General features: G+C 42.7%; 1 protein-coding gene across 2 annotated transcripts in view; it reads left to right on the top strand.

The window, feature by feature from the left end:
- Positions 1-20,644, top strand: part of ptpn18 (protein tyrosine phosphatase non-receptor type 18) — a 50,739-nt gene extending 30,095 nt beyond the window's left edge. For both annotated transcript variants that reach the window (XM_038271219.1, XM_038271218.1), the window contains 4 exons: positions 4,988-5,110; positions 8,237-8,418; positions 8,491-8,580; positions 20,519-20,644. In XM_038271219.1, the coding sequence (XP_038127147.1) occupies positions 4,988-5,110; positions 8,237-8,418; positions 8,491-8,580; positions 20,519-20,592 (469 nt within the window). In that variant the 3' untranslated portion in view covers positions 20,593-20,644. The remainder of the gene's footprint in view (positions 1-4,987; positions 5,111-8,236; positions 8,419-8,490; positions 8,581-20,518) is intronic.
- The last annotated feature ends 4,717 nt before the right edge of the window (positions 20,645-25,361 follow it).

Below are 25,361 nucleotides of genomic sequence, written 5' to 3'. Positions count from 1 at the left end.
TTTGAAGAAAAAGAAAATGACACCATATGCAAACAAACACAAGGATGAGCATAAAGGAAGGGCTATATATAGGCTATTGCATGCATCATTTAGGTAGTTAACATTGGATTACTTCTTTAGCTTCTGTAGTTATTAACTGTCACAGATAGGAGCTTCAGCCAGAGAGTGAGTGTTGGGGCCGCTATGATTTAAGGAGGGCCGGCCCTCGCACGCTGAAATTAGGACCGGTCCACCGGGCAAATGCCCACATCACAGATTAGCAGTCCGAGTCTGAGCAGAACTCTCCGACCCAGAAGAGAAGTCTCTGGGCTGGATTCACAGCAGACATGGAGATCCACACGCAGCTTTAAAACCTCCCCACAAGGATGGAGACTGAGGAAGCTTCTGGGCTGAAAGCTTTAGACGGTGACAGGGAAGCGCCTGGTGTTCTGTCAGACCAGCATACCCATCAGAGCAGCATACCCATCAGACCAGGATACCCATCAGACCAGAAAACCAATCAGACCAGCAGACCCATCAGACCAGCAGACCCATCAGACCAGCAACCCATCAGACCAGCAAACCCATCAGACCAGCAAACCCATCAGACCAGGATACCCATCAGACCAGCAGACCCATCAGACCAGCAACCCATCAGACCAGCAAACCCATCAGACCAGCAAACCCATCAGACCAGGATACCCATCAGACCAGCAGACCCATCAGACCAGCAGACCCATCAGACCAGCAACCCATCAGACCAGCAAACCCATCAGACCAGGATACCCATCAGACCAGCAAACCCATCAGACCAGCAAACCCATCAGACCAGCATACCCATCAGACCAGCAAACCCATCAGACCAGCAAACCCATCAGACCAGGATACCCATCAGACCAGGATACCCATCAGACCAGCAAACTCATCAGACCAGCAAACCCATCAGACCAGGATACCCATCAGACCAGCAAACCCATCAGACCAGCAAACCCATCAGACCAGGATACCCATCAGACCAGGATACCCATCAGACCAGCAAACTCATCAGACCAGGATACCCATCAGACCAGGATACCCATCAGACCAGCATACCCATCAGACCAGCATACCCATCGGACCAGCAAACCCATCGGACCAGCATACCCATCGGACCAGCAAACACACCGGACAAGCAAACCCATCGGACCAGCAAACCCATCAGACCAGCAAACCCATCAGACCAGCATACCCATCAGACCAGCATACCCATCAGACCAGCAAACCCATCAGACCAGCAAACCCATCAGACCAGCAAACCCATCAGACCAGCAAACCCATCAGACCAGCATACCCATCAGACCAGCATACCCATCAGACCAGCATACCCATCAGACCAGCAAACCCATCAGACCAGCAAACCCATCAGACCAGCAAACTCATCAGACCAGCAAACCCATCAGACCAGCAAACCCATCAGACCAGCATACCCATCAGGCCAGCATACCCATCAGGCCAGCATACCCATCAGACCAGCATACCCATCAGACCAGCATACCCATCAGACCAGGATACCCATCAGGCCAGCATACCCATCAGACCAGCATACCCATCAGACCAGCATACCCATCAGACCAGGATACCCATCGGACCAGCAAACCCATCAGACCAGGATACCCATCAGACCAGCATACCCATCGGACCAGCAAACCCATCAGACCAGGATACCCATCAGACCAGCAAACCCATCAGACCAGGATACCCATCAGACCAGCAAACCCATCAGACCAGCAAACCCATCAGACCAGGATACCCATCAGACCAGCAAACCCATCAGACCAGGATACCCATCAGACCAGGATACCCATCAGACCAGCAAACCCATCAGACCAGCAAACCCATCAGACCAGCATACCCATCGGACCAGCAAACCCATCAGACCAGCAAACCCATCAGATCAGCAAACCCATCAGACCAGCAAACCCATCAGATCAGCAAACCCATCAGACCAGGATACCCATCAGACCAGGATACCCATCAGACCAGCAAACCCATCAGACCAGCAAACCCATCAGACCAGCATACCCATCAGACCAGGATACCCATCAGACCAGCAAACCCATCAGACCAGCAAACCCATCAGACCAGGATACCCATCAGACCAGCATACCCATCGGACCAGCAAACCCATCGGACCAGCATACCCATCAGACCAGCATACCCATCAGACCAGCAAACCCATCAGACCAGCATACCCATCAGACCAGCAAACCCATCAGACCAGCAAACCCATCAGACCAGCAAACCCATCAGACCAGCAAACCCATCAGACCAGCATACCCATCAGACCAGCAAACCCATCAGACCAGCAAACCCATCAGACCAGGATACCCATCAGACCAGCATACCCATCAGACCAGCAAACCCATCAGACCAGCAAACCCATCAGACCAGCATACCCATCGGACCAGCAAACCCATCAGACCAGCAAACCCATCAGACCAGCAAACCCATCAGACCAGCATACCCATCAGACCAGCAAACCCATCAGACCAGCATACCCATCAGACCAGCAAACCCATCAGACCAGCATACCCATCAGACCAGCATACCCATCAGACCAGCAAACCAATCAGACCAGCAAACCAATCAGACCAGCATACCCATCAGACCAGCAAACCCATCAGACCAGCAAACCCATCAGACCAGCAAACCCATCAGACCAGCATACCCATCAGACCAGCATACCCATCAGACCAGCAAACCCATCGGACCAGCATACCCATCAGACCAGCATACCCATCAGACCAGCATACCCATCAGACCAGCATACCCATCAGACCAGCATACCCATCAGCAAACCCATCAGACCAGCAAACCCATCGGACCAGCATACCCATCAGACCAGCATACCCATCAGACCAGCAAACCCATCAGCAAACCCATCAGACCAGCAAACCCATCAGACCAGCAAACCCATCAGACCAGCATACCCATCAGACCAGCATACCCATCAGACCAGCATACCCATCAGACCAGCATACCCATCAGACCAGCAAACCCATCAGCAAACCCATCAGACCAGCAAACCCATCAGACCAGCAAACCCATCAGACCAGCATACCCATCAGACCAGCATACCCATCAGACCAGCATACCCATCAGACCAGCATACCCATCAGACCAGCATACCCATCAGACCAGCACGCCCATCAGACCAGCAAACCCATCAGACCAGCAAACCCATCAGACCAGCAAACCCATCAGACCAGCATACCCATCAGACCAGCAAACCCATCAGACCAGCAAACCCATCAGACCAGCATACCCATCAGACCAGCATACCCATCAGACCAGCAAACCCATCAGCAAACCCATCAGACCAGCAAACCCATCGGACCAGCATACCCATCAGACCAGCATACCCATCAGACCAGCATACCCATCAGACCAGCATACCCATCAGACCAGCACGCCCATCAGACCAGCAAACCCATCAGACTAGCATACCCATCAGACCAGCATACCCATCAGACCAGCAAACCCATCAGACCAGCAAACCCATCAGACCAGCAAACCCATCAGACCAGCATACCCATCAGACCAGCATACCCATCAGACCAGCATACCCATCAGACCAGCAAACTGGTTGCAGACTTTAAGTGAACAGGAAGTGAGTTCCAAGCTGCAGATCCTCTCACAGACAATCACCTTTGAGCAAAAGTGGTTCTTCCAAAGGGGACCTTACAATTTCCATCCAAAGCTGCTCTGGTAGATCTGCTATTGCCCTGCAGTCTCTGTATGCAATCGCTTAATGGTATTTGTTCAATAGGGACCTCATTAATCTGAATGTTCAAAGACTGTAATGATGTTTTCTTAATTGAAAAGCAAATGAACTTTGTTTTATTTGTATCGAGAGTTAAGCAAGAGTCCTTTAGCCATGTCGATAATCTCTGCAGACTGCTCTGAAGTTTTTCACTGACAACAGTACCGCTTTTGTCCGATGTATAAACAATGGTGTCATCAGCATACATTTGCAGATTGACTTCAGGAAGACTATTAACATACAAACTGAAAATTTAGTTTATACCTTTAGTTTTGTTCGAAAAAAAACTTTAAACTACCTCGACGCCGGCCATGACCTTATTAATGCAATAATATGTAATTTTTTTTCTTTCATTGTATTCTATTTCATTTCTATTGCACTTTTTTATCTTTACTAATTATTTTCTATTTAATTTTTGCTTTTTCCATTGGTGCTGCTTATTTAATTACTAACTACTTTTATGTTTGTGAGTTACTTATGTTTAACCATGTGACCTACTTTACTTGGGAGCCTAACTTGTTGTTTATACTTTCAAAGTTTATCGTATAGAGCAGCAGCCTGAATGTGGGGGCGTGTATCCCTTTATTCATGTACAAAAAAAAACTATTTAAGGCCATACGCTTCAAAAAACACCAGAAAGGAAGTGATGAAATATTTTTTTTGTATATAACTAAAGGGATACACGCCGTTGAGATAGTTTAAAGTCCATTTTTCTTCAAAACTAAAGGGATAAACTCAAATCTGATGCGCATTCGTATTGAATATGGGTATGCCGGTCTGACGGGGTATGCTCTTCTGACACAACACCGGTTCTGCTTCCTCTATCAGGCTGATCTCTTCTTACTTTTAGCCTTTTCAGACAGAGGAACTGTAAACAGACGCCTCGCTCTCAAAGTGTGATTCCACTAGTTTAGTTTGCAGAAAAACCTCCATGACTAGCAGATTTAGTTCCTGTAACAGTCATTTCTGTTCTGGGTAATAAAAAGCTGTTTCTGTGAAGTTAACGGTTCAGTTCGATAGAATAGTTGCATGTTAATGGATGGATCTGGGTTTAAAAGCTGCAGAGCTTCTGAGCTGATGTTTGCTCAGCATGGAAATTAATCAGTGATTAAACCCATAACAATAAACATAAAAAACCGAGTTGAAATGTTATGATGTTGCAGAATGAGTGGTGGTTCTGGCATCAGCTTCTCTCTCTGTTCACAGGTTATCAAAGCCTACCATGAATGACACGTACGCTGTTGTCAACAAGCCCAAGCAACCCCACAGAACCACATCAGAACCCGCCTACTGTCCTGTGGTGACACCACGGGCCAAACCTGGAAGCAGGTAGAGTCTGACTCTGAATGTTCTCCGCTTTATTTAAATGTTTTTCTTTTGAATGCTTTAGTTTAACCTCTTACACCCTAAGGTGGTATAAATAAATTTCTGCCTGACAAAAACACACAAAAGTAAATCACTTATAGCCTCACAGCCATTAGATTTAAGAAGAAACTTTTGGTACGTCTGTAAAGGTAAGATGTCATAGAATGGTTTTCTGGTGTCAGCACCATTGTAGCTTTGACCCTGCCTGAAATATTAGGGACAAAATACAAAATATTTAGCATTTTTTGAACCTCGCCAAAATTTTCTTTGAAATAAACATTGCAAAACACTACCAAAATATTATTTATAGCACAAAAAAGTAGTACAGACTTTTAAATCTAAATGTTGTGTAAAAATATACCAAATTTGGACTCAATCAGATGAATCATATTTATTTTAGAATGGTATTAGTGAGAAATTTCTTAGGCGGAGAGGCCATTTTGGCACATTTATCCAAAAATGTCACCAAACTGTGCCAAATGTGTTTTTTACATCAATACTGGGGGTTTGTTAAAATTACGAGGTCACGTAGCAGCTGGACCCGCCGGTGGGTCCGTAGGGTTCTAGGGGCTAAACCCCATCAGCAGCAGCTGGACTCGGCGTATTGACTGAAACCTTAGAACGGGTTTATAAATACAGCGGAACATCAGCAACACCTCTCACCATTTATGAGAAAGCTTTAAGGGTTAGGAGAGCAGCAAAAAACAATCAATCAATTTCTTTAATGTCAACTAAAATCTGCAGTTTCAGTACAAGTCCTGCATCACATACATTTTGATGGGGGCTGCTGACAGGGGGAAGGATTTACTGAGGCCATCCGCTGCCATTGCTGCGTTCTTATGGCTGCTGAGGGCCCCACCATGAGGCGGTTCCCTATAGCGCCGCCTTTACCTCTGTGGAAAGATAGGAGCCTCGTTGATGAGGGAGAGGGGGAAAAATAGCATATTTCACACTTTATAGCAGGGGGAGCAGTTCTTCTGGGCCCTTCCACCATAACATCCAGGGGAGATTTTGATAAGGGGGGGGGGCTGAATTCCAAATAACACTTATTGTTTTGAGAACAGGCTGCACAGGAATTTTCCATCAGCCTTGAGTCTTTTCTTGCTGGCTCTACGTGGCGAATTCAATATTCCAAATTTGTTGGGCTTTTCCGCCTTTAAGTGAGCGTGCACGTCAAAGATATGATCCCATCTCACCTTTGAGTTCACTACAGCCAGCCTGCGTTCAATCATCAGCTCACGGTCCTGCTCCTTCACCTGTGAGGGCGCCGTTTCCTAAGGATCAAATCTCTTCTGCAATCTCAACATATATTTTTATATTATATCATATTATTTTACCTTTGATTGGATCTAAAGTCGCTGAAAGTAGAAAACAATAATTGTCAGTCTTGATATAATTTCTTCTTAATAAGATCTGAGGTCAGAGGAGGACAAATGGAACATCTTAAAAAATGACTTTCATAGAGATTTTAGACAAATAAAACAGTTATTTTATTTGTAGAAATGAACAGGTGTTTTTGACACAAAGTTTAAAGTAGTGTAGCTTAATATGGCTAACTGACCGAGCTAAAAGAGGCTAACCTGTTAGCTAGTGAGCACAGCTAGCCACAGCGCTACCCAGCTCTTTATATCAGGGTCTAACAGTTACTTTTTCCCTCACTCGTGACCAAGACCCCTAAATACTTGAACTCTTCCACTTGAGACGAAGTCTCTCCACCGACCTGAACCCTCCAGTAAATTTATATTCTGTTATTTTGTTTCGAAGCTTAATAAGATTTACTGCATAACAAATAAAAGACAAACATCAACATTTCAAAATCATCTGATTCTTTAACTTCCACACAGTAGATTCAACACAATAAGCAACAATTATTCAGAGAAACTTGGATTAACCGAGAAATTGTTTCAGTTCAACATAACAATATTCTGAACAAAAAACATTTTAAACTTTTATTTTGAAACACAGAAAGTTCAATATTTCAATTCTATTCAGTTTATTTCTATAGCTCCCATTCCCATCAAGTCATCTCAGGGCACTTTCCAGTTCATCAGATCATCCAGTCAGATTGATTCAAAGTTTTCTTTCTAAGGAAAACCAGCTGATTGCATCGACTCATTGACTCTTCAGCAATCCCTCACACTAAGCATGCTTGTAGCGACAGTGGAGAGGAAAAACTCCCTTTGAACAGGAAGAAACCTCCAGCAGAACCAGGCTCAGTGTGAGCGGCCATCTGCTGAGGCCCACTGGGGTTCAAGGAGACAGAAGCAGACATAGAAAAAGAAGCATAGATACAAAAGGCAACTGTCAACCAGCTCCACAGGCGGCCCCGTCCAGGAAACACACAGCCAGGCAGACGAGCTCCGAGCCAGCTCCCATGTCAGAGGATGAAGAGAACACATCCAGTTAGTCACAGTCAGAGAAACAGGACTACACTGGAAAACAGGCCAAGCTCCAACATCTAGAAACAAAGGTGTTGATGGCAGCAGCACAGCTGATATTTCTCTCCAGGATGGAGTCACAGCCAAACAGGAACAGACCAGATGAAGCTACTATGAGAAAAAGCAGAGAGAGCAGAACGTTAGAGATTGAACTAACAGATTCTGCAGAGTGGGAGAATAGAGATAGAATGAAGCAGAATGATGAAAAAGGGGTACCTATGTCCTCCAGCAGTCTAAGCCTATAGCAGCAGAACTATAGAGATAGCTCAGGATAACCTGAGCCACTCTAACTAGAAGCTTTATCAAAAAGGAAAGTTTTTAAATAAATATAACCTATGAGAGAAAACAAAAATTCACACTGATAGCAAAAAATGATGTCATTTGAGACTGAAGGCAATATAAGAAAGAGAGAGAATGAACTAACAGATTTTATATTTATTTCTATATATTTAATGTTTTAATCTGAACTTTCATGCGATCCTCCACCACTGCATCCAGAGATCAACCAATCCGCTTCCATTTACAATGAATCATGGGAGATGATGGAGACGTCCTCCTAATCTGGAAACTGTCCTGCTTTAAAGAACGTGATTAGTCTGTTTTAGGACAGCGGTGTGGAAGGTAAGGAGAAAATATCTTCTTCTGCTTCCAGGACGCTGCCTTCATCCCATCACTATGACAACGATTGCAAAGGAGCATCTTCGGCGCCCATCTACAGCACGGTGAAACCCAAAGAGAAGCCTCGCTCCCTGCCGCCGTCGGCCTCACCCATATACGACATCGCCACCCCAGCCAGTCAGTCCATAGAGGGCTCAGACTATCACCTGGTGTCAGGTCTGTTGGGTTTTATGGGAAGGATGCAGGGGCCGGGATGTAAACTTATGAGCCTTTTTTCTTTTCTTCTAGCTGATGATCTGTCAGCAGGTGATCCCGACTATGAAGACGTTTCCTCTCCTGCGTCAGACTCCAGCAGTTTCTTTGCACCTGGCAGCATCGGTGAGTTCTCCAGAGCAGAACCAGATCCGTCTGGGTGGTGTCAGGGTTATAAAGTGGAGCCGGTATCCTCCACCCGCCTCCAGCTGAGAAACATCACCAGAATGAAGGGTTTTCCTGTCAAACCAGCCCAGAAAAATCGCTGCTTGCTTTGATTACCAGTCGGTCAGATTAACGCAGCTACGTCTGTTCTGAGTTCAACTGAATCCAGGGGCGGTCCTAGCCCGTTTAGGGCCCCCAACACGAGAAACCAGGATGGACATAAATTCTCAATTTCCCAAACAAATAAAACAAAAAATCCACCTTAAAGGTATTAAGGAGGATTTTCATAGATTTTTTGGAACACCCACCCTCTCCACTTTAAAAGAGGGCGGATCCTAATATATAAATATATATATATATATATATATATATATATATATATATATATATATATAAATATATAATATTGCTAGTGTTAATTTTAGCAGCCATTTTTAAATTTAGTTTCAGTTTTAGTCCAGTTTCAGCATCGCTTGTTAGTTTTTATCACATTTAGTCAACATCATCGCATTTTTATTTAGTCTAGTTTTAGTCGACTATAAGTCAGAGCATTTTAGTCTTTATTTTAGAAATACAGAAAAACATAATTTTATTCGTTTAGTTTTAGTCAACAAAAACTGTCAACATTTTAGTCTAGTTTTAGTCAGGACATCATTTTAACCTTTTACTTTTTTGTCAGCAGATAATATTTAACATTTCCTAAAATTATTTCACATTTTAACATTTTCTCTCATCTTTTTGATTAAAAAAAAAACACAATTTTAAGGAACACATGCAGACATGGAAGATGTTCTGACTATATTTGCATATTTATTTTGAACTTTGTTAAGGTTCAAAGGCACAAACACAAACGCTTGCATTAAAACAAATAAAATACACCTGACAAAGGAAACTAATAAATAAAATAAAGTGACTTATGAACTTAACACCAGTGCTGGCTGTTTAAAGCTAGTTCACATAGAATAATAAAATAAATAGATTTGAGGTAACCCTGCAGGCATGTTGGCCTCGCTGCCCACAGCGTCCATTAAGGCGTCTGTATATAATGTCTAAGGTTCGGACAGATGATCACTACTTTTTGCATTTGATAACTGTCTCCCCCTAGTGGTCTGGAGCTCCTCCATTATGCAGCTCCAGTTTAGATCTTTTACTAAAGTTCAACTGAAGTCACTCCACAGCCTTAGAGGTTCTCCCTCCGCTCACGTTATCATGGAACCGTCAATAAATATCTGATCCAAACACTCTAAGCCAGGGGTCTTCAACGTTTTCCAGGCCAAGGACCCCCAACTGATGGCCAGATGGAGCGGGGACCCCCTAATTATATATATTGTATGAAATAGTGGTCTATCAAACTGGTCCTATAGTCCCTCTATTACAGATGGACAGAGATGGGAAGTAACGAAGTACAAATACTTCGTTACTGTACTCAAGTAGATTTTTCTGATATTTTTACTTTACTACTTAATTTTATGGCGACTTTTTACTTCTACTCCTGACATTTTTACACAAATATCTGTACTTTCTACTCCTTACATTTTAAAAAATTGTCTCGTTACTTTAGTTTTGAATCATTTCAATGGAGTTACCGTTATTATTTTTCACGTCATCAATACCAAATTCAATCTAATTGGATGGGAATCTACGTTGCATTTGACGCACCACTACAAGATGAATCGACAGATTCGGCGGTATTCATTCGCGGCAAATCATTGCAGCCTGGTGGCGGTGGCGTTAGCATAGTAGCATGGACGACGAGATGATTGAAAATGAACACAACGGAGATCTAGTCCTATTAGCAGACATCCATTTAAAATGTAGGCAACGGCATGAAAAAAGTGGTTTCTACTTTTACTTTTATACTTTAAGTAAATTTACAAGCCTGTACTTTGTTACTTTTACTTGAGTAAAGAAGTTTAATCAGTACTTCCACTTTTACCAGAGTATTTTTTAACACAAGTATCTGTACTTTTACTCAAGTACGGAAAGGGAGTACTTTTGCCATCTCTGCAGATGGAGTAATGTAACTAAAGTAATCCCTCCCTGGGATTATTCAAGTATTTCTGCTTCCTTGTTGATGGGACAGGTGTTGTGAATGAAACGGTGCCCAGCTTGAAAGAGCTCCTGTGTGTCTCTGAATGTGTGCATTGATGACTGAAAGACATCTTCTGCCTCCATTAATCTGTTTACTACAGTCTGTTGGATTCATGTTAATGTGGATTTAAAGACATTTCAATTAGTGAAAAAAATTGCAGGGGAATATAAAAAAAAAAAATCAACCAAAACTTTCGCAACCCTCATGCAGTACCTCCTTGGGGTCGTGACCCCCGTTGAAGACCTTCGCTGTAGATAAACAGGAAACAGTTACTTTAATGTCCTGTGAATCATTTTCCATTTATTAATAATTTTTCTCTGCAAAATTCATGTTTTTTTTTCCCAATAGCTTTTAGATCATGTGACTGATTGACACAGAACTGGTGTCAATTCACTAATTAAGGCTGGAAAGATGATGCAGATTGTTTTTATCCAGTTTTAAAGAATTTGGTCATGTTAAAATGAGAAAAATTGATTATTTTCCATTAGAAAGGCTTGAATTACATTTTTTTCTGTCCCTAAGTGAATCACCGTGTGTAAGCAGAGAGCAGATGCCCGGGGAAGAGCCGCTACCTTTACTTCAGCCTCTTTACCCCTGATATTAGCGCGTCAACGCGTGTTTTTCAAACATGGGTTGACAATCAGCATTTGGTTCCCTTCATACTGGCAAATAAAGCTGGTCTAACCCCTCACTGGCAGCTGCGAGCCTGATGACGCCATCACACTGGGTTAGCGGGATGATGTCACCAGTTACGATGGAAATCAGGGAAGTAAACAATGGAGAGTATAATGTAAGGAAGCCAGTGCGTAATTGTTTCTCTCTATTATCTGTCTGAATCCCTCTCACCAGAGCTGCTCCATGTTTATCGAATGTAAAGTTCGATGGTATCACGTAATTTAGCGGGCCGATAGCGATCAGAGCCGAGGACATTTCAACGTGGGTCGCTTGCCAAGTTGTTTGACTCGGGTAGACACTCGTCAGTGAACTGTTCCCACTGTCTCTAAAAGCCAATTATTCCCGTATTTAAACGGGTTTTTAAATCTGTGGGAAAAGAGTAATGGTTCACATCCGAGGTTGTAGTAACCTTTTTGTCCTGAGGAGGGAGCCAAAGAAGTTTTTGACCTAAAAGCAGGATTTTTTTAAACTGTGCAGTAGATAATTAAAATAATGCCTGGGGTATTCAAACAGCAATATGAGACATTATTCGGTTTGATTCAGGGCGAGCCGTTTCTTTCGTTGCAGCAGTTTTTCTGTTTGCAGCAGTAACCTCATAGCATCACTTACAGAAAGGTGTGAGAACTCAGCAGAAAAAAGCTTCACCCACCACAGCAACTTCCTGCAGAAAGGCAACAGGAAACTGATAGGTAGGCTGAACAGGACGTACCATCAGCAGCGTATCCAGACTCCTGAGCCACACCAGCTGTTCTAAGAAACATTGTCATAAAGGCCCCGTCCACACGAAGCCAAACCCTGGCCTAAACGCACAAATTTTTCACCAAACCAGCCTCTCATACACACGAAGCCGGCGTTTCGGGGGTCTGTAAACGATCTTTTTTTTATTCAGCCTTCAGAGTGGGAAGATTTCGAAACGCCGTTTTCGCGTTTCCATCTTTACGCTCTAACCGCATATTTTTTTTTACACGCATGCGTCATAGCGTCGCCTCTAAACACGAATGCGCGACCAGTATCACAACAACAATGGCGCCGTTGCTGCTAATGCTACTCATCCTGCTGTCGGGCTTACAACAGAATCTTCTTCTTCTGGAATATCTCCAGGAAGAACAGAGCAATATCGACCACATAGTTCAGCACCTGAATTTGACTGAACCACGAAAATGGACCCGCAGGGCAACCATGTATAAATATTAGTGCGCATGCCCAACATTTCGTCGCTTATTTTTGCTTTGGCACCACAGCGCCACTTACAGGCCTGGCATACATTTTGCAGCGTTTTCATGCATTCGTGTGGACGCTCACATTTATTTTACGTCTCCGTCTTTACGGCAAACGTTTTGGAAAATATCAGCGTTTCGTGTTCGTTTTGACTTCGTGTGGACGGGGCCAAAGTCTCCATCAGTTTAGATCGAAGCTAAATCCTCAGACGGCTCAGCATCGCCGCCCTACGCTGCACATCTGGCTGCTTACAGCTCCAGTTTGTGGACAAATCAAAAAGCTTTAGAGAAACATGTGGGCTTGCTCTTCCTTCCGTTACAGCTGAGTGTTTTATTTCTGAACCACACAGGTGCTGGTCACGTAGAACTGGAACCTGTAAATCAAATTCATTCATTAAACACAGAGTGACATATTAGAATTCAAACTTCTGAAAGTTCTTTAAATCTGAAATGATTCCATCCTGTTCAATAAATGATCAGTGTTTTTAATTCAGAGTAATTTTCATGTGAATGTGCTGTACTGGAGGCATCCATGTTTGTCAAAGAACACTACTGCCACCTACTGGTTAGTGACGTCACGGTGCGGTGTCGGCTGTTGATCAAGTCCCAGTGCTGTATCTGGTGTTTGTCACAACGCGCTATTATCCAAGTCATCTTGAAAATATTCTTCTTTCAAATGTTGGCTACATATTACGGGTTTTTCTCTGGCCTGGTTCTGCTGGAGGTTTCTTCCTGTTCAAAGGGAGTTTTTCCTCTCCACTGTCGCTACAAGCATGCTTAGTGTGAGAGATTGCTGAAGAGTCAATGAGTCGATGCAATCAGCTGGTTTTCCTTAGAAAAAGGTTTATAGAACTGAATTGAAAAATAAACTGAATTGAAAAATAAACTGAATTGGCCAGAAGTTCGATGGCAAATCCTCCCTCTTCAAGTTTAACAGCCTGTTTAATTATGGCAGAAATCCACATGTATCGGTCACATCGTTAGATCAAACGCCGTGTGTCCCAGGGCCCTGGAATCATTACAGCAAGGAAAAATGTCAGAAAATGCCATCTCCTGAAAATTGGAGCGAGCGTGGAGCGATTTCGTGGGAGCGGCAGGAAAATGAAGGTGAGTGCGGAGCTGATTTTGAGCGGAGCGTCCTGGCGTCCTTTAGTGGTGGAGCGAATGAGCGAACATCCTCGTGAGCGGGGAGCGGGAATTGCACCGTGCTCCGCTCCGTTCTCATGGTCTGGTGGCGGTATACGGTACTGCACTCTAGTAGGGATGTAACGGTTTATGAAAACCGTCCGAACCGTTCAGTTCGACTGTCTCGCTTCGGTTCGCGTGTGTTGAGTTCGGTTCATGCGCTGCTCCTTTTTCTCATAGGCGAAGCGTTTACACTCCAGAGCAGAAGGTTGCGGTACTGCGACCAAAGCCAACCACCAGTAGTAAACAAGAAGAAGAAGAAGCGAAGCAGCGTAGCCGGGTGTAGCAGGAAAAAATCAGTTGTTGTTGAGAATTGTGTGGGTATGGCGAGTGGGAAAGAACAGGAGTTGGAAGACGCGCCAGCAGCACTTTATAGGTCTGCTGTATGGGACCACTTTGCATTTAGAGTGACCTACGATGACGGAGGAAAGAAAGTGGTGGATAAAAGTGCAACAGTGTGCAAGCATTGTGCAACACGTTTTGTTTATGCTAACAGCAACACGACCAACATGTCAGGCTAACAATCAACATAGACCGAACCGAAAACCGTGAACCGAACTGAACCGTGGATTTCTTGAACCGTTCCATCCCTACTCTCTAGAGGTAAACAAGCAAATCACCATGGTAACACCCCGTAACATTCAGGAAGTTTGGTTATAATTGTGATATTTCGTTTTTTTGCGGAGAGTCAGGCGAAGAAGTCAGCCTTTGATGAATTTACGTGACAGAGTCGGCTTTTGGGAAGTGGATACGACAAACGATCGTCTGATCAGGGCTTACAGACGCAGGAAACGACGACAGACGTTGAGGTTCATCACTGCTAAGCAGCATCATCACTGGAAACCATGCGGCACGGTAGGGAAGCTAGGATTTTCAGGAAAGTCTGAAATGTCCTGATTACGGAGGCTGACTGTAAGGAATGAGGCGTTCTGCTCATGCGCTCTTTGTTATCTGAGAACCGAGCCAGAAGCACCAGTTTAGCGCGGTTCGGTTGTGTCTGGCGCGGTCCGGTTCAGTTGTGCGTTCCATTTACAATCAACAGTAATCTCTCTTACCGTGTTCAGACCAATTCTGTGCAATATATGTGAATAGAATAGTCATACCGCTACCTCACCGTTGTTCCTCACCTACTACACTTTAACGTAAAAGTAGATCCACCTGTTTATAAGCCATCCGGATTGTACATATTTTTATTTCTTATTTTTTTATTTCTTATTTTTATTTTGTTTTTCATTGTGTGCGATACATGTACACTTGCACCTTCATCCTATTTATCTTGATATACTGTATATATATTGTTTAATGCACCTTTTTCCTCCTTGTTTGCACCTTCTGTAACTTCTATGCCAATATGTGACCAGTGAATTTCTCCGCTGTGAGATCAGTAAAGCTCTTCTAATCTAATCTAATCTAATCTAATGATCTCAGCACGATTTCTAAAGAATGGTGTAAATGGAGGTTTAGAAAGAAGGAATCAGGCAGTGTGGACCACAGTGAGGACTGACCCAGATCAAACAGACCAATGGGGGCGTGGCTTCAGCTTCCTTCTGTCCAGCCGCTCTTCCACGCGTCAGAAACATCTAAGCACAGAATCGGCTTCACTTCAGGTCCACTAGTGTAAAGTTTCCACTGTGGGTGATGGTTTGGGTGCTATGTGGTCTAAAACAGGAAGTTTCAGAGGCTTTCATGCTTCCTGCGTTTGACCAGCTTTATAGAGATTTCAATTTCCTTCAGCAAACAGTTTCAGAGCTAGCAGTACCTGGTTTCCATGGTATCCCTGCTCTCAGCCAGCAAACTGCCCGAACCGGTAACCCCAGAGAAAATCTATGTGGTCGGAGGAAGATGAGCTACGAGTAACGCCCCTGACCCACTTCCACTAGTTTGATCTAGCTGAAATTTAGCGTGTTGAATTATTTCTATCTCTATACTTTAAGTGGTCAATTCCAGCTCTGAGCTGAATGTGGTTTCTGGTTTACAAGCATTTGAAGTCAAGTCTGAGTTTTTGTATTTGAAAGGACGAGTTCTACGGGAGAATGTTGATGAAATGAAAGTAACTGATGGTGAAAATGCTTCATCACCTTAAGTCACTGTTGGCCCCTGTTTAGAAGCCTAAAATAGTTATCACAGCATCTCTTCTGTTCACTGGTAAAGTTCAGGTTCCTCCAGAGAAACTGAATCATACTGATGATGTCGATATCCTAAAAGCTCATGTTTCAAATATGATACAACTTAAAAAATAACACAGCTGCCTGTTTCCTCACAGCCGTTAACCTATCAGACCTCATTACAGCTGGACTTCCTCTTTATTTATGGTAGAAGAATCTACACATGCTGACATGTAGAAGCAGCTAACACCCTGCTTTCTTCTTCTTCTTCTGTTTTTCTCCTGCTTTTAACACGCTGCATACAATATGTGTGAGCTGTTTGCTATGATGTGAGGGATGGAGATCAGAGTCAGAGTCCAGGTTTAAGCAGAGAATAAGAGTCTGATCATTTCAAACAGCTCTGTCTAATATCGCAATACTTTAGAAGCTATTATTTGTATCAATTTAAAATACAGTCAGATGGATGTTAAATATAGAAAATACTATTCAGAGGTGTACTATTTTAAAAAATGGCAATATTATCATCGCCTTGAATGTATCACGATATTGTATCCTTACTAGTGTTGCCCCGATACCAGTATCGGGCGGGGCCACGAACCAGCAGTAAAATGGTGGTATCTGTATCGGCGAGAACCAACAAATAGGGCATCGATACCATTTTGAGAGCCAAAAGTTTCTTTAACTATTGTCCCCCATTCCAGGGAGGCAATAAAAAGTTCTACTGGATTCACTTTGTTTTTGTCATGATGCATTTAAGTGATCTGACCCAAAATGCAGAGAACCACTGAGAGAGCAAGGCAAAGGTTTAACAGGTTTATCGTGGTACGGGTTAAGGGGTTGGATCTTGTACACTGGAAGGGAGGAGGGATGTTCACAGAGGTGAGTTCAGGTTCCGTGGGAATCTTGGATGCCGTAAGGATAATGCTAGTGAGGGACTCACGTTTGGGGGGGTTCTTCTCTCACTTCGAATCCAGTCAGTGTGGGTTGATCCAGTGAAGAGGGAACTCGTTGGAGAGAGGACAGGTAGACATTTGTAGGACCCAGAGGAGCCATGGAGCAGACCGTCACTTGGATTTCCGTAAGAACATGAACGGCACATGTGGAGGTTTTTTTCCCCTGCTCAGTGTGAACCAGACATGGGCAATGTGGAGTCAACAAGTCATCTCCATGTCATGTATTTGTTCTACCCAGCCACTGAAGCAGGTGAGTCCAATCTTCACCGTGAATTAACCTGTGCAGATTGGACTCACCTGGTTAATTGGCTGGGTAGATAAAATACATGACATGGAGATGACTTGTTGACTCCACATTGCCCATGTCTGGTGTGAACACAAATAATCCTTCCAGGGGGGAGAAGGCCAAACATCCAGTATGCAGGAAGACTTCCTGCCGGAGAGCAAAGACAAAAAACTCGTTAAGAAATAAAGGCTCAGATTAGACTTAGCTAAACTCAGCTTGGCTAGATTCCCCAAAACTGGCAAACACTCTGGCCTTGAGGCAGTGACAGTCCACTGCTTAAATACTCCTCCAGATAATGATCCAACGAGCCGCAGGTGTGCAGGGAGGCCCAACGAGGACGGGGCGCCACCTGGTGGTGGAGAAAAAGAAACACAAAAACAGACCAAACAAACTGGATTCCTGACAGTATTCGTCTTTTTCCTGCTTCCCAAAGGCAGGCAGCAGCTTGGAAAAAGCCATGACGGTAATTATTTTACACCCAAGTAGTTTGCAGTTCTTCATATATACACACACATCAATTTCAAACAGATGGTATCGGTATGGGCCGATACCGCACAGCTATCGGGTATCGGGGCCAAAAAATTGCATCGGCGCAACACTAATCCTTACATATGTATCATAATACGTATTGTATCACCAAATTCTTACCATCGATTCGAATGGCCGCTCATCTTTAGCCGCTTTAGTTTGAGTCGTGTAACGTTCAGCTATGACACCTAGATGTGTGCGAAAAAATCAATTTGGCGATATATTGTGATTTTCAGATGTAGATGGCGCCGTGGAGCCATTTCCCTGTGCGGCACGGCACCATACAGATAGATGAAGCAAGGAGAATGGAAGACGTGGATCGATTCAAACCCCAAACAACATGGATACCAAAATAACTGAGTGATCAAGATCTTCTGTTGAACATATGCAGCCATCGCTTATTTATCTATGGCTTTCATTTTGATAGCTGGGAAAAATATCGCCATATATAGTGATATTGCTATAGTGTGACCCAAGTATCGCTACACTCATGCCAATACCAATTCCAACACCTTTGGATCTCGACACAAATTATAACTTAAAATTAAAATCTGGCAAACACACATAGACCCAAACTATTTATTATAAACACCCTCACTATAATATTCTGATTCATATTTTAGTTAGTGGACTTATGGCTGACATGTTCACATTGAAGGAGCTGCATTAAGCTCAGCAAGTAGTGAAGCTATTGTTAAATGAGGAAGTTATGTCCCCTAAAAAAGGCAGCTGTGCCTCGGGGGCTTCCTCACGGTTCTTTTCATGGGAGCAAGTTATTTACTACTCTTAACTCAAACTGGGTAAATCCATATAAAAAGGACTATAAAACAGGAGTAAAAAATAACAGAGTTTATTCCAGATCAGGTCGTTACAGGACAGAGAAAAAAAAACTTGGAGTTTGCACAGCTGTGGGCTCAAAAGTCACAATCGCGAGCGTCCGGCAAAGATTGAGCCCCGAACAGCGTCATCTTCTCCTTCTTATAGCTCATGAGTCCATGTGTTGGATCAGGTGGATCTCCGTATCAGAAACTGACACGCCATCCATGCCCAAAGATTACAGATAGCTCTCCTGTATCAGACCGGCTCCAATATGTGCCCATATCCTGTGTATTTTTAAAGACATGAAGGCTGTCCTGATTAGATGACCTCCGTACACACCGTGACATCCACAATGTGAAGGAAGGCCTTCTACTCTCTCTAATCCAGCTAGCAAAGTAACAGTGCACATGATGTATAAAGCATAAACCTAACACTATGCATGGAGCTGTTTGTCACCATAGTGCTTAAACTAATCGTTAGTAAAAGAGGAAGTGAAGGCAACATTTTTCACACTGCTGCAAACCCTCCTGAGTTTGATGGTGAAATTTAATGGTTTTATGGGTATCAGTTCTCTCTTATTTAAGCTGGTTATCAGTTTAGCTGTTAAGGTCTTGCCATACTTTGTTATTCTGCCATTAAGGGGTTTCCATATTAGTTTGGTTTTGTTAAACTTTTTGTTTTCTGTTTCTCTTTGTCATTTCTTTGTGTTAATAGTTGGTTTGGTCTTTATTTTAGCTCATGATTATTTTAAAACATAGTTTTTTTTAGAAGTTAGAGGATCAACTTCAGCTTTTTACTCCAATAAAAGTGTAAAATTACCCTTTTTAAAATTACTTAAAGTACTGCAAAATGTTAAAATGCTTTACTGCACTATCCTATTAAAGGGAAACTTCCTTATACTTATTTATTTTTTTTAGTTTTATATTTAATGGTAACTTTGGATCTTTTGGAAAAAACTATTTATTTTGGTATGTGGTGAGCAACAGGTTGGGGCAGCACCGAGTCCAACCACATAGAAATGAATTGTCTGAATGAAACTAATTATTTTGATGGTTTTTATTCTTTAAATACCAACAGGCCATAATGAAAATGAGCTTAAATTAATAAAAAATAATGAGCCTATTTTTAAAATGTAAGGAGTATTCCTTATTTATGCACATTAATGATGTTTTTGATAAAAATCCTTCAGCTAAAATGCCATCAGAACGCTGATAATATTGTTTCAGCCCAAAAAAGCTCCTAGCGCCAAATCTAGAGACTTTTTTCTGCTACTGGAGACTTTGGAGACAACGTCTAAAAGCAGCGAACTCTGCTCTCCAGAGCGAGTAGATTGGTAACCCCGCCTCCTGCTCTCCTCTATCTTGTCTGCTGTCATGATTCATGCAGCTATTATTTCATCCAAATGAAAAATGGAGAACAGATAAGCAGATCATGGCTTGTCTACAGTGAAAAGAAGGACTGGGTTATTTACTTTGGCCTTTTTGGAAACACAGGAAGGAGCAATCAGCTAAGTGAGCTTAGTGCTTGGAAAAAATCTTTCATTTCTTTAGAGACAGCATGAAAAGTCAGCTGAGTACAAAACATAGAGAGGAAAACAACCATCTGCTATAGAAGCTAAACGGCATGACGGGACAAATTATAAAGATAATTAGATAAAAGAAGAAGTGGTTTAAATAGAGGTCAGGAAATGCTGCCCTCCGTCACTGACAGGTTATTTTTTAATAGAGCTGATTGAACATCTTTCCGAACTCTTTAGTCCAGAGGATTTCAACGTTTTCCAGGCCAAGGTCCCCAAACTGATGGCTAGATGGAGCGGGGACCCCTTAATTATATATATTGTATGAAATAGTGTTCTATCAACATTTCAATTAGTGGAAAAAATTGCAGGGAGGAATATGAAAAAAATATTTTAATCAACCAAAACTTTTGCAACCCCCATGCAGTACCTCTGTGGACCCCTAGGTGTCACAGACCCCTGTTGAAGTTCCTTTTATTCACCTGATTTTAGAGAATCTAAAGTTTTCTGTTTTTTTCTTTAGGTTTTAACTGCCGCATCCAGAAGCCCAAAGGACCCAGAGACCCTCCGGCTGAGTGGGGACGCCTGGAGCGCTGAACTAAAGACCGGGTTCACATTGGACCATCAGACTGGACTGAATCAGTTCTCCTCGGGGAATAATTCACACTGAGCAGCAAAGATTCATCAAACCGACATGACTGTGCTTTAATTGTTTACTGTAATCTTTTCAAAACTCCTGTTTTAGTTTCACTCTAAGATTGTAGAAAGCTGCAGATGTGTTTAATTCATTGTTTTAAATGTTTTCCTATTATGTCTTATTAAACTTCCCCAAAAAATATGATTAATTTTATTTTTTTCTTGAAGGTTTTTTCAAAGGGTGTCACAGAATGGCAGGTCTGAGAATCGCCTTAAAAAGTTCATTAAAAATATGAGTTGAAATAATGATGTTTTATTGATCTAAACGTTTCGCACTTTATTTTTCACAAACATCCAGTTTGGCTTAATCTTCCTTTAATAAAATAATAATATTGAATCTAAGGTGTGTGAATTAATATCTGTGGTAATAATCAAAGGAAAAGTTAATTGAGTTTAATTCAGAGTAATTTCCATGTGAATGTGCTTTACTGGAGGCATCCATGTTTGTCAAAGAACACTACTGCCACCTACTGGTTAGTGACGTCACGGTGCGGTATGGGCTGTTGATCAAGTCCCAGTGCTGTATCTGGTGTTTGTCACAACGCGCTATTATCCAAGTCATCTTGAAAACATTCTTCTTCCAAATGTTGGCTACATATTACGGGTTTTTTCTCTGGCCAGAAGTTCGATGGCAAATCCTCCCTCTTCAAGTTGGCGATCCAACGACCAACCCGTCCGTGGAGGATCAGGAATCAGAAAGGTGGAATAACTCTTTATTTTCACTTTTCCCCGATGTATTCCAGCATCCAGCTGCCATGCACGTGGACATTGTCAGTTTCACTATAGCTCTGGTGAATTTCAATGGTGAAGTCCTCTGGAAATCTTCAATAATTGTTGTTGATTGCAGATGTGTCTAGTAGTTCCCATTGATTTAGCTTGGAAAGCGGGGAGAATGGCGCTAGGCTTACCGCACCGTGACGTCACTGCTGGAAGATGGCAGGAGGGAGGGGCTACTATATTTGGGCAAAAATGGCCGCTCCCAGACTCAGTGATCGCAACAAAAATTATTATTTTTCTTTTTTGCACTAAATTCATTAAATCACTGCGAACTTATTAGTTTTAGGTATAAATAATGATCCATTGTTTATTCCTCGCTGACCAGACTTTACCTTTAAGAATTATAAAATAAAAATGAAGTCATCAATTTGACACAAACTTGCTGTTTCATAGCATTAGTACGTTACTGTAATTCATGGTAAAAAAAAATAAAATAGGCCCATCACATTACGTAGTCATTACGAAGTCAATGAAGTCTATAAATCACGTAATATAACATATTATACAAATCCATCACATCCTAAATAATGTGTTAATGGAGCAGAATAATACAGTAGTCAGATATTAAGAATATTACACACCACATAAACCTAACCTAAACTGAATTCCCCCCTTAATCTTAAACCTAACCCCGGCTCAAAGAAAACAACTTTACCGTATTTTGGTCCCCATAAGGACATATGTCCCCATGATGTGACTCTGTAAACAGATTAAAGTCCCCACACCCTCGTAAAAACAGGTCCACACACACACACACACACACACTACTGTGAAATGTTAATGCAGTAATTCTTTATTCAGTGGATGATGCTGTAGTTCCTGTAATGTTTGTTGCATTTCTCATTTGAAATATTTATGTGCTGAACTATACAGCATGTTATATTGACAGAAAAAAAGCAACTCGGACATTTGACTCCTATATATATATATATATATATAGACAGACATGTACTTGTAATTCAGTCTTGATTAGCACTTTGAGCACATCTGTATTATTCTGCTCCATTAACATATTCGTTTTGTTGTGATGGATTTGTATATTATGTTATATTACATGATTTATAGACTTAATTGACTTCATAATGACTCTGCAATGTGACGGGCCTATTTTTTTTAATTCTAAGTTACAGTTAATCTACTGATGCTATGAAACAGCCAGTCTGTGTCAAAGTGATGAATTTATCTTTATTTTAAAAGTCTTAAATCCCCCTGAAAATGAGAACATCATCGTTGTTTGATGCTGTAGCGCACAGATTGTTTACATTGAGGCCGGTCTAACTAGGGAGTACCAATATGGCGGCCGGTGGCTTCACTTAAGCCCTGTACTACCAACGAGCAATCAGCAGAGATCAGTGGTCAGAACCAGCTAGTTAACCACAGCTGGACCTGTTTTCTATGATGAGTCAGTTCCACAGCTGACCACCAGATGGCAGCAGAGAAACATGAAGATAGGAGCAGCAGCCCAGGAGAGAGTGTGATGGAGGAGAAACATCTCTGGAAACAGATGGAAAATGTGGTCTGAGTTCAGCGATGGCGGCTGTGCGTCTTCCTGCTCTGGAGCAGAAATTAGATCAAAAATTCAAACTGTGGCCTCAAGTGTTTCCAATCCTGAATGAAGTTTCATTCAGGATCAAAATGTAAAAATGCAAACCATGACATGATGATGTAATGTCCTCAGAAACCTCCCAGCTCTGGTGTGTGAGTAATAAAGGAGAGAATGACCTCATCAGCAGGTCTGATGTGGTTCTAAACAAAGCTGAGCTGATCTGCAGCAATGAAAGGCAAAAATAGACCAAAGTTCACTGATCGATTCATTTAAACTTTATTCATTCCTGATGAGGAAATAAAAACAATTTAAACCAGTTAAAGTCTTAAAGGACACACTATGGAATGCCTCTCTATGGGGTTAGGTTTGTGTTTTTAATAAATTCAAGAAAAAAAATATTTGGGAAGTAGAATAAATTCAATTCAATTCTATTCAGTTTATTTCTATAGCTCCAATTCACATCATGTCATCTCAGGTCACTTTCCAGTTCACCAGATCATCCAGATCAGATTGATTCAAAGTTTTCTATCTAAGGAAAACCAGCTGATTGCATCGACTCATTGACTCTTCAGCAATCCCTCACACTAAGCATGCTTGTAGCGACAGTGGAGAGGAAAAACTCCCTTTGAACAGGAAGAAACCTCCAGCAGAACCAGGCTCAGTGTGAGCGGCCATCTGCTGAGGCCCACTGGGGTTCAAGGAGACAGAAGCTGACATAGAAAAAGAAGCATAGATACAAAAGGCAACTGTCAACCAGCTCCACAGGCGGCCCCATCCCAGAGTGAAACATTTCCTCTTAAAAATAGATTTCTCTCTCAAAACCTTTTTGCTCTTAATTCAGGATTTTTCTCTCGATGTGAAACGTGTGTTCCCATTGGCCGGTCTCAGCAGACTTTACAGCCGAGTGGTTGACAGATGATCATCAATAGAGCAACGGACCAAAAAGCAAGACTAGTAGCTTCATCTGGTCTGTTCCTGTTTGGCTGTGACTCCATCCTGGAGAGAAATATCAGCTGTGCTGCTGCCATCAACACCTTTGTTTCTAGATGTTGGAGCTTGGCCTGTTTTCCAGTGTAGTCCTGTTTCTCTGACTGTGACTAACTGGATGTGCTCTCTTCATCCTCTGACATGGGAGCTGGCTCGGAGCTCGTCTGCCTGGCTGTGTGTTTCCTGGACGGGGCCGCCTGTGGAGCTGGTTGACAGTTGCCTTTTGTATCTATGCTTCTTTTTCTATGTCTGCTTCTGTCTCCTTGAACCCCAGTGGGCCTCAGCAGATGGCCGCTCACACTGAGCCTGGTTCTGCTGGAGGTTTCTTCCTGTTCAAAGGGAGTTTTTCCTCTCCACTGTCGCTACAAGCACGCTTAGTGTGAGGGATTGCTGAAGAGTCAATGAGTCGATGCAATCAGCTGGTTTTCCTTAGATAGAAAACTTTGAATCAATCTGACTGGATGATCTGGTTGAACTGGAAAGTGACCTGAGATGACATGATGTGAATTGGAGCTATAGAAATAAACTGAATAGAAGTAAAGACGAGCTCTAGATCAGAATGAATGAAAAGTAAAAGGGGGCTGAAGCGGTCTAGTCAAAGTCCAGACCTTCAGCTGATTGTGAGCGGGAAAAAAGACTGAAACAAGTCCTAAAGTGTAGAACGGACATTTTATCCAAGTTCATCTGAAGATCTGTGAGTTTGTTCATCTTGTTTTTTTCCTCTGGTTCCCAGGAGACTTTAAAAATCGCCTGCTGAGGAGACAGGAAGTCAGTGAGCTGGGGGTAAAAAGGTGAAAGAAGGAGAAGATGGATCATAGGAGGTTCTGATCTGGATCCTGATTCATGTTGATCTACGAGACTCAAAAATAAAAAGGTTCCCTCTGCAGCCAAGCTGGTTCCATCAGAGGGTGAAACGTGGGGATAAAGATGGCCGTAGGTCACCTCTCAGGTTGCTCAACTGGATGCTAAAGTTTTCCCATGTTGGATATCTGGGGATCTTTCCTCTTAAACAGGAGGCAGGAGGAGGGGGGGTGATGGAGAGGGGGAGGGGAGGAAGCTTCAGATGAGTGAGAGACCCTGAAGATCGGAGAAAGAAAAAGTGTGAAGATGGAGTGATAAACGCAGGAAAAAGTGATGCAAGTGAAGGAGTGATCTGGAGGAGAGATGGAGCAGAGTGATAGAGTGATGAAACCGAGGGATGCACGGAGGGGGAGCAGTCCTGCCTTGTTGCTAGGCAACAGAGCAGCTCCTCTTTGAAGTTTTCCCTCATTGTTTTTTTTTTTTCTAACAATCAGGTCACAGCAGTAACCATAGCAACTCGCCTGCCGGCCATCCCGAGCAGAGCTGATCCGGACTCGGG

The sequence above is a fragment of the Cyprinodon tularosa genome, unplaced genomic scaffold, assembly GCF_016077235.1.
Source record: "Cyprinodon tularosa strain WSP-4 unplaced genomic scaffold, ASM1607723v1 ctg796, whole genome shotgun sequence".
In the NCBI taxonomy this organism is placed as follows: Eukaryota; Metazoa; Chordata; class Actinopteri; order Cyprinodontiformes; family Cyprinodontidae; genus Cyprinodon; species Cyprinodon tularosa.
Note: the sequence above shows the minus strand (reverse complement) of the source record. Positions and strands in the feature narration are given on the sequence as shown.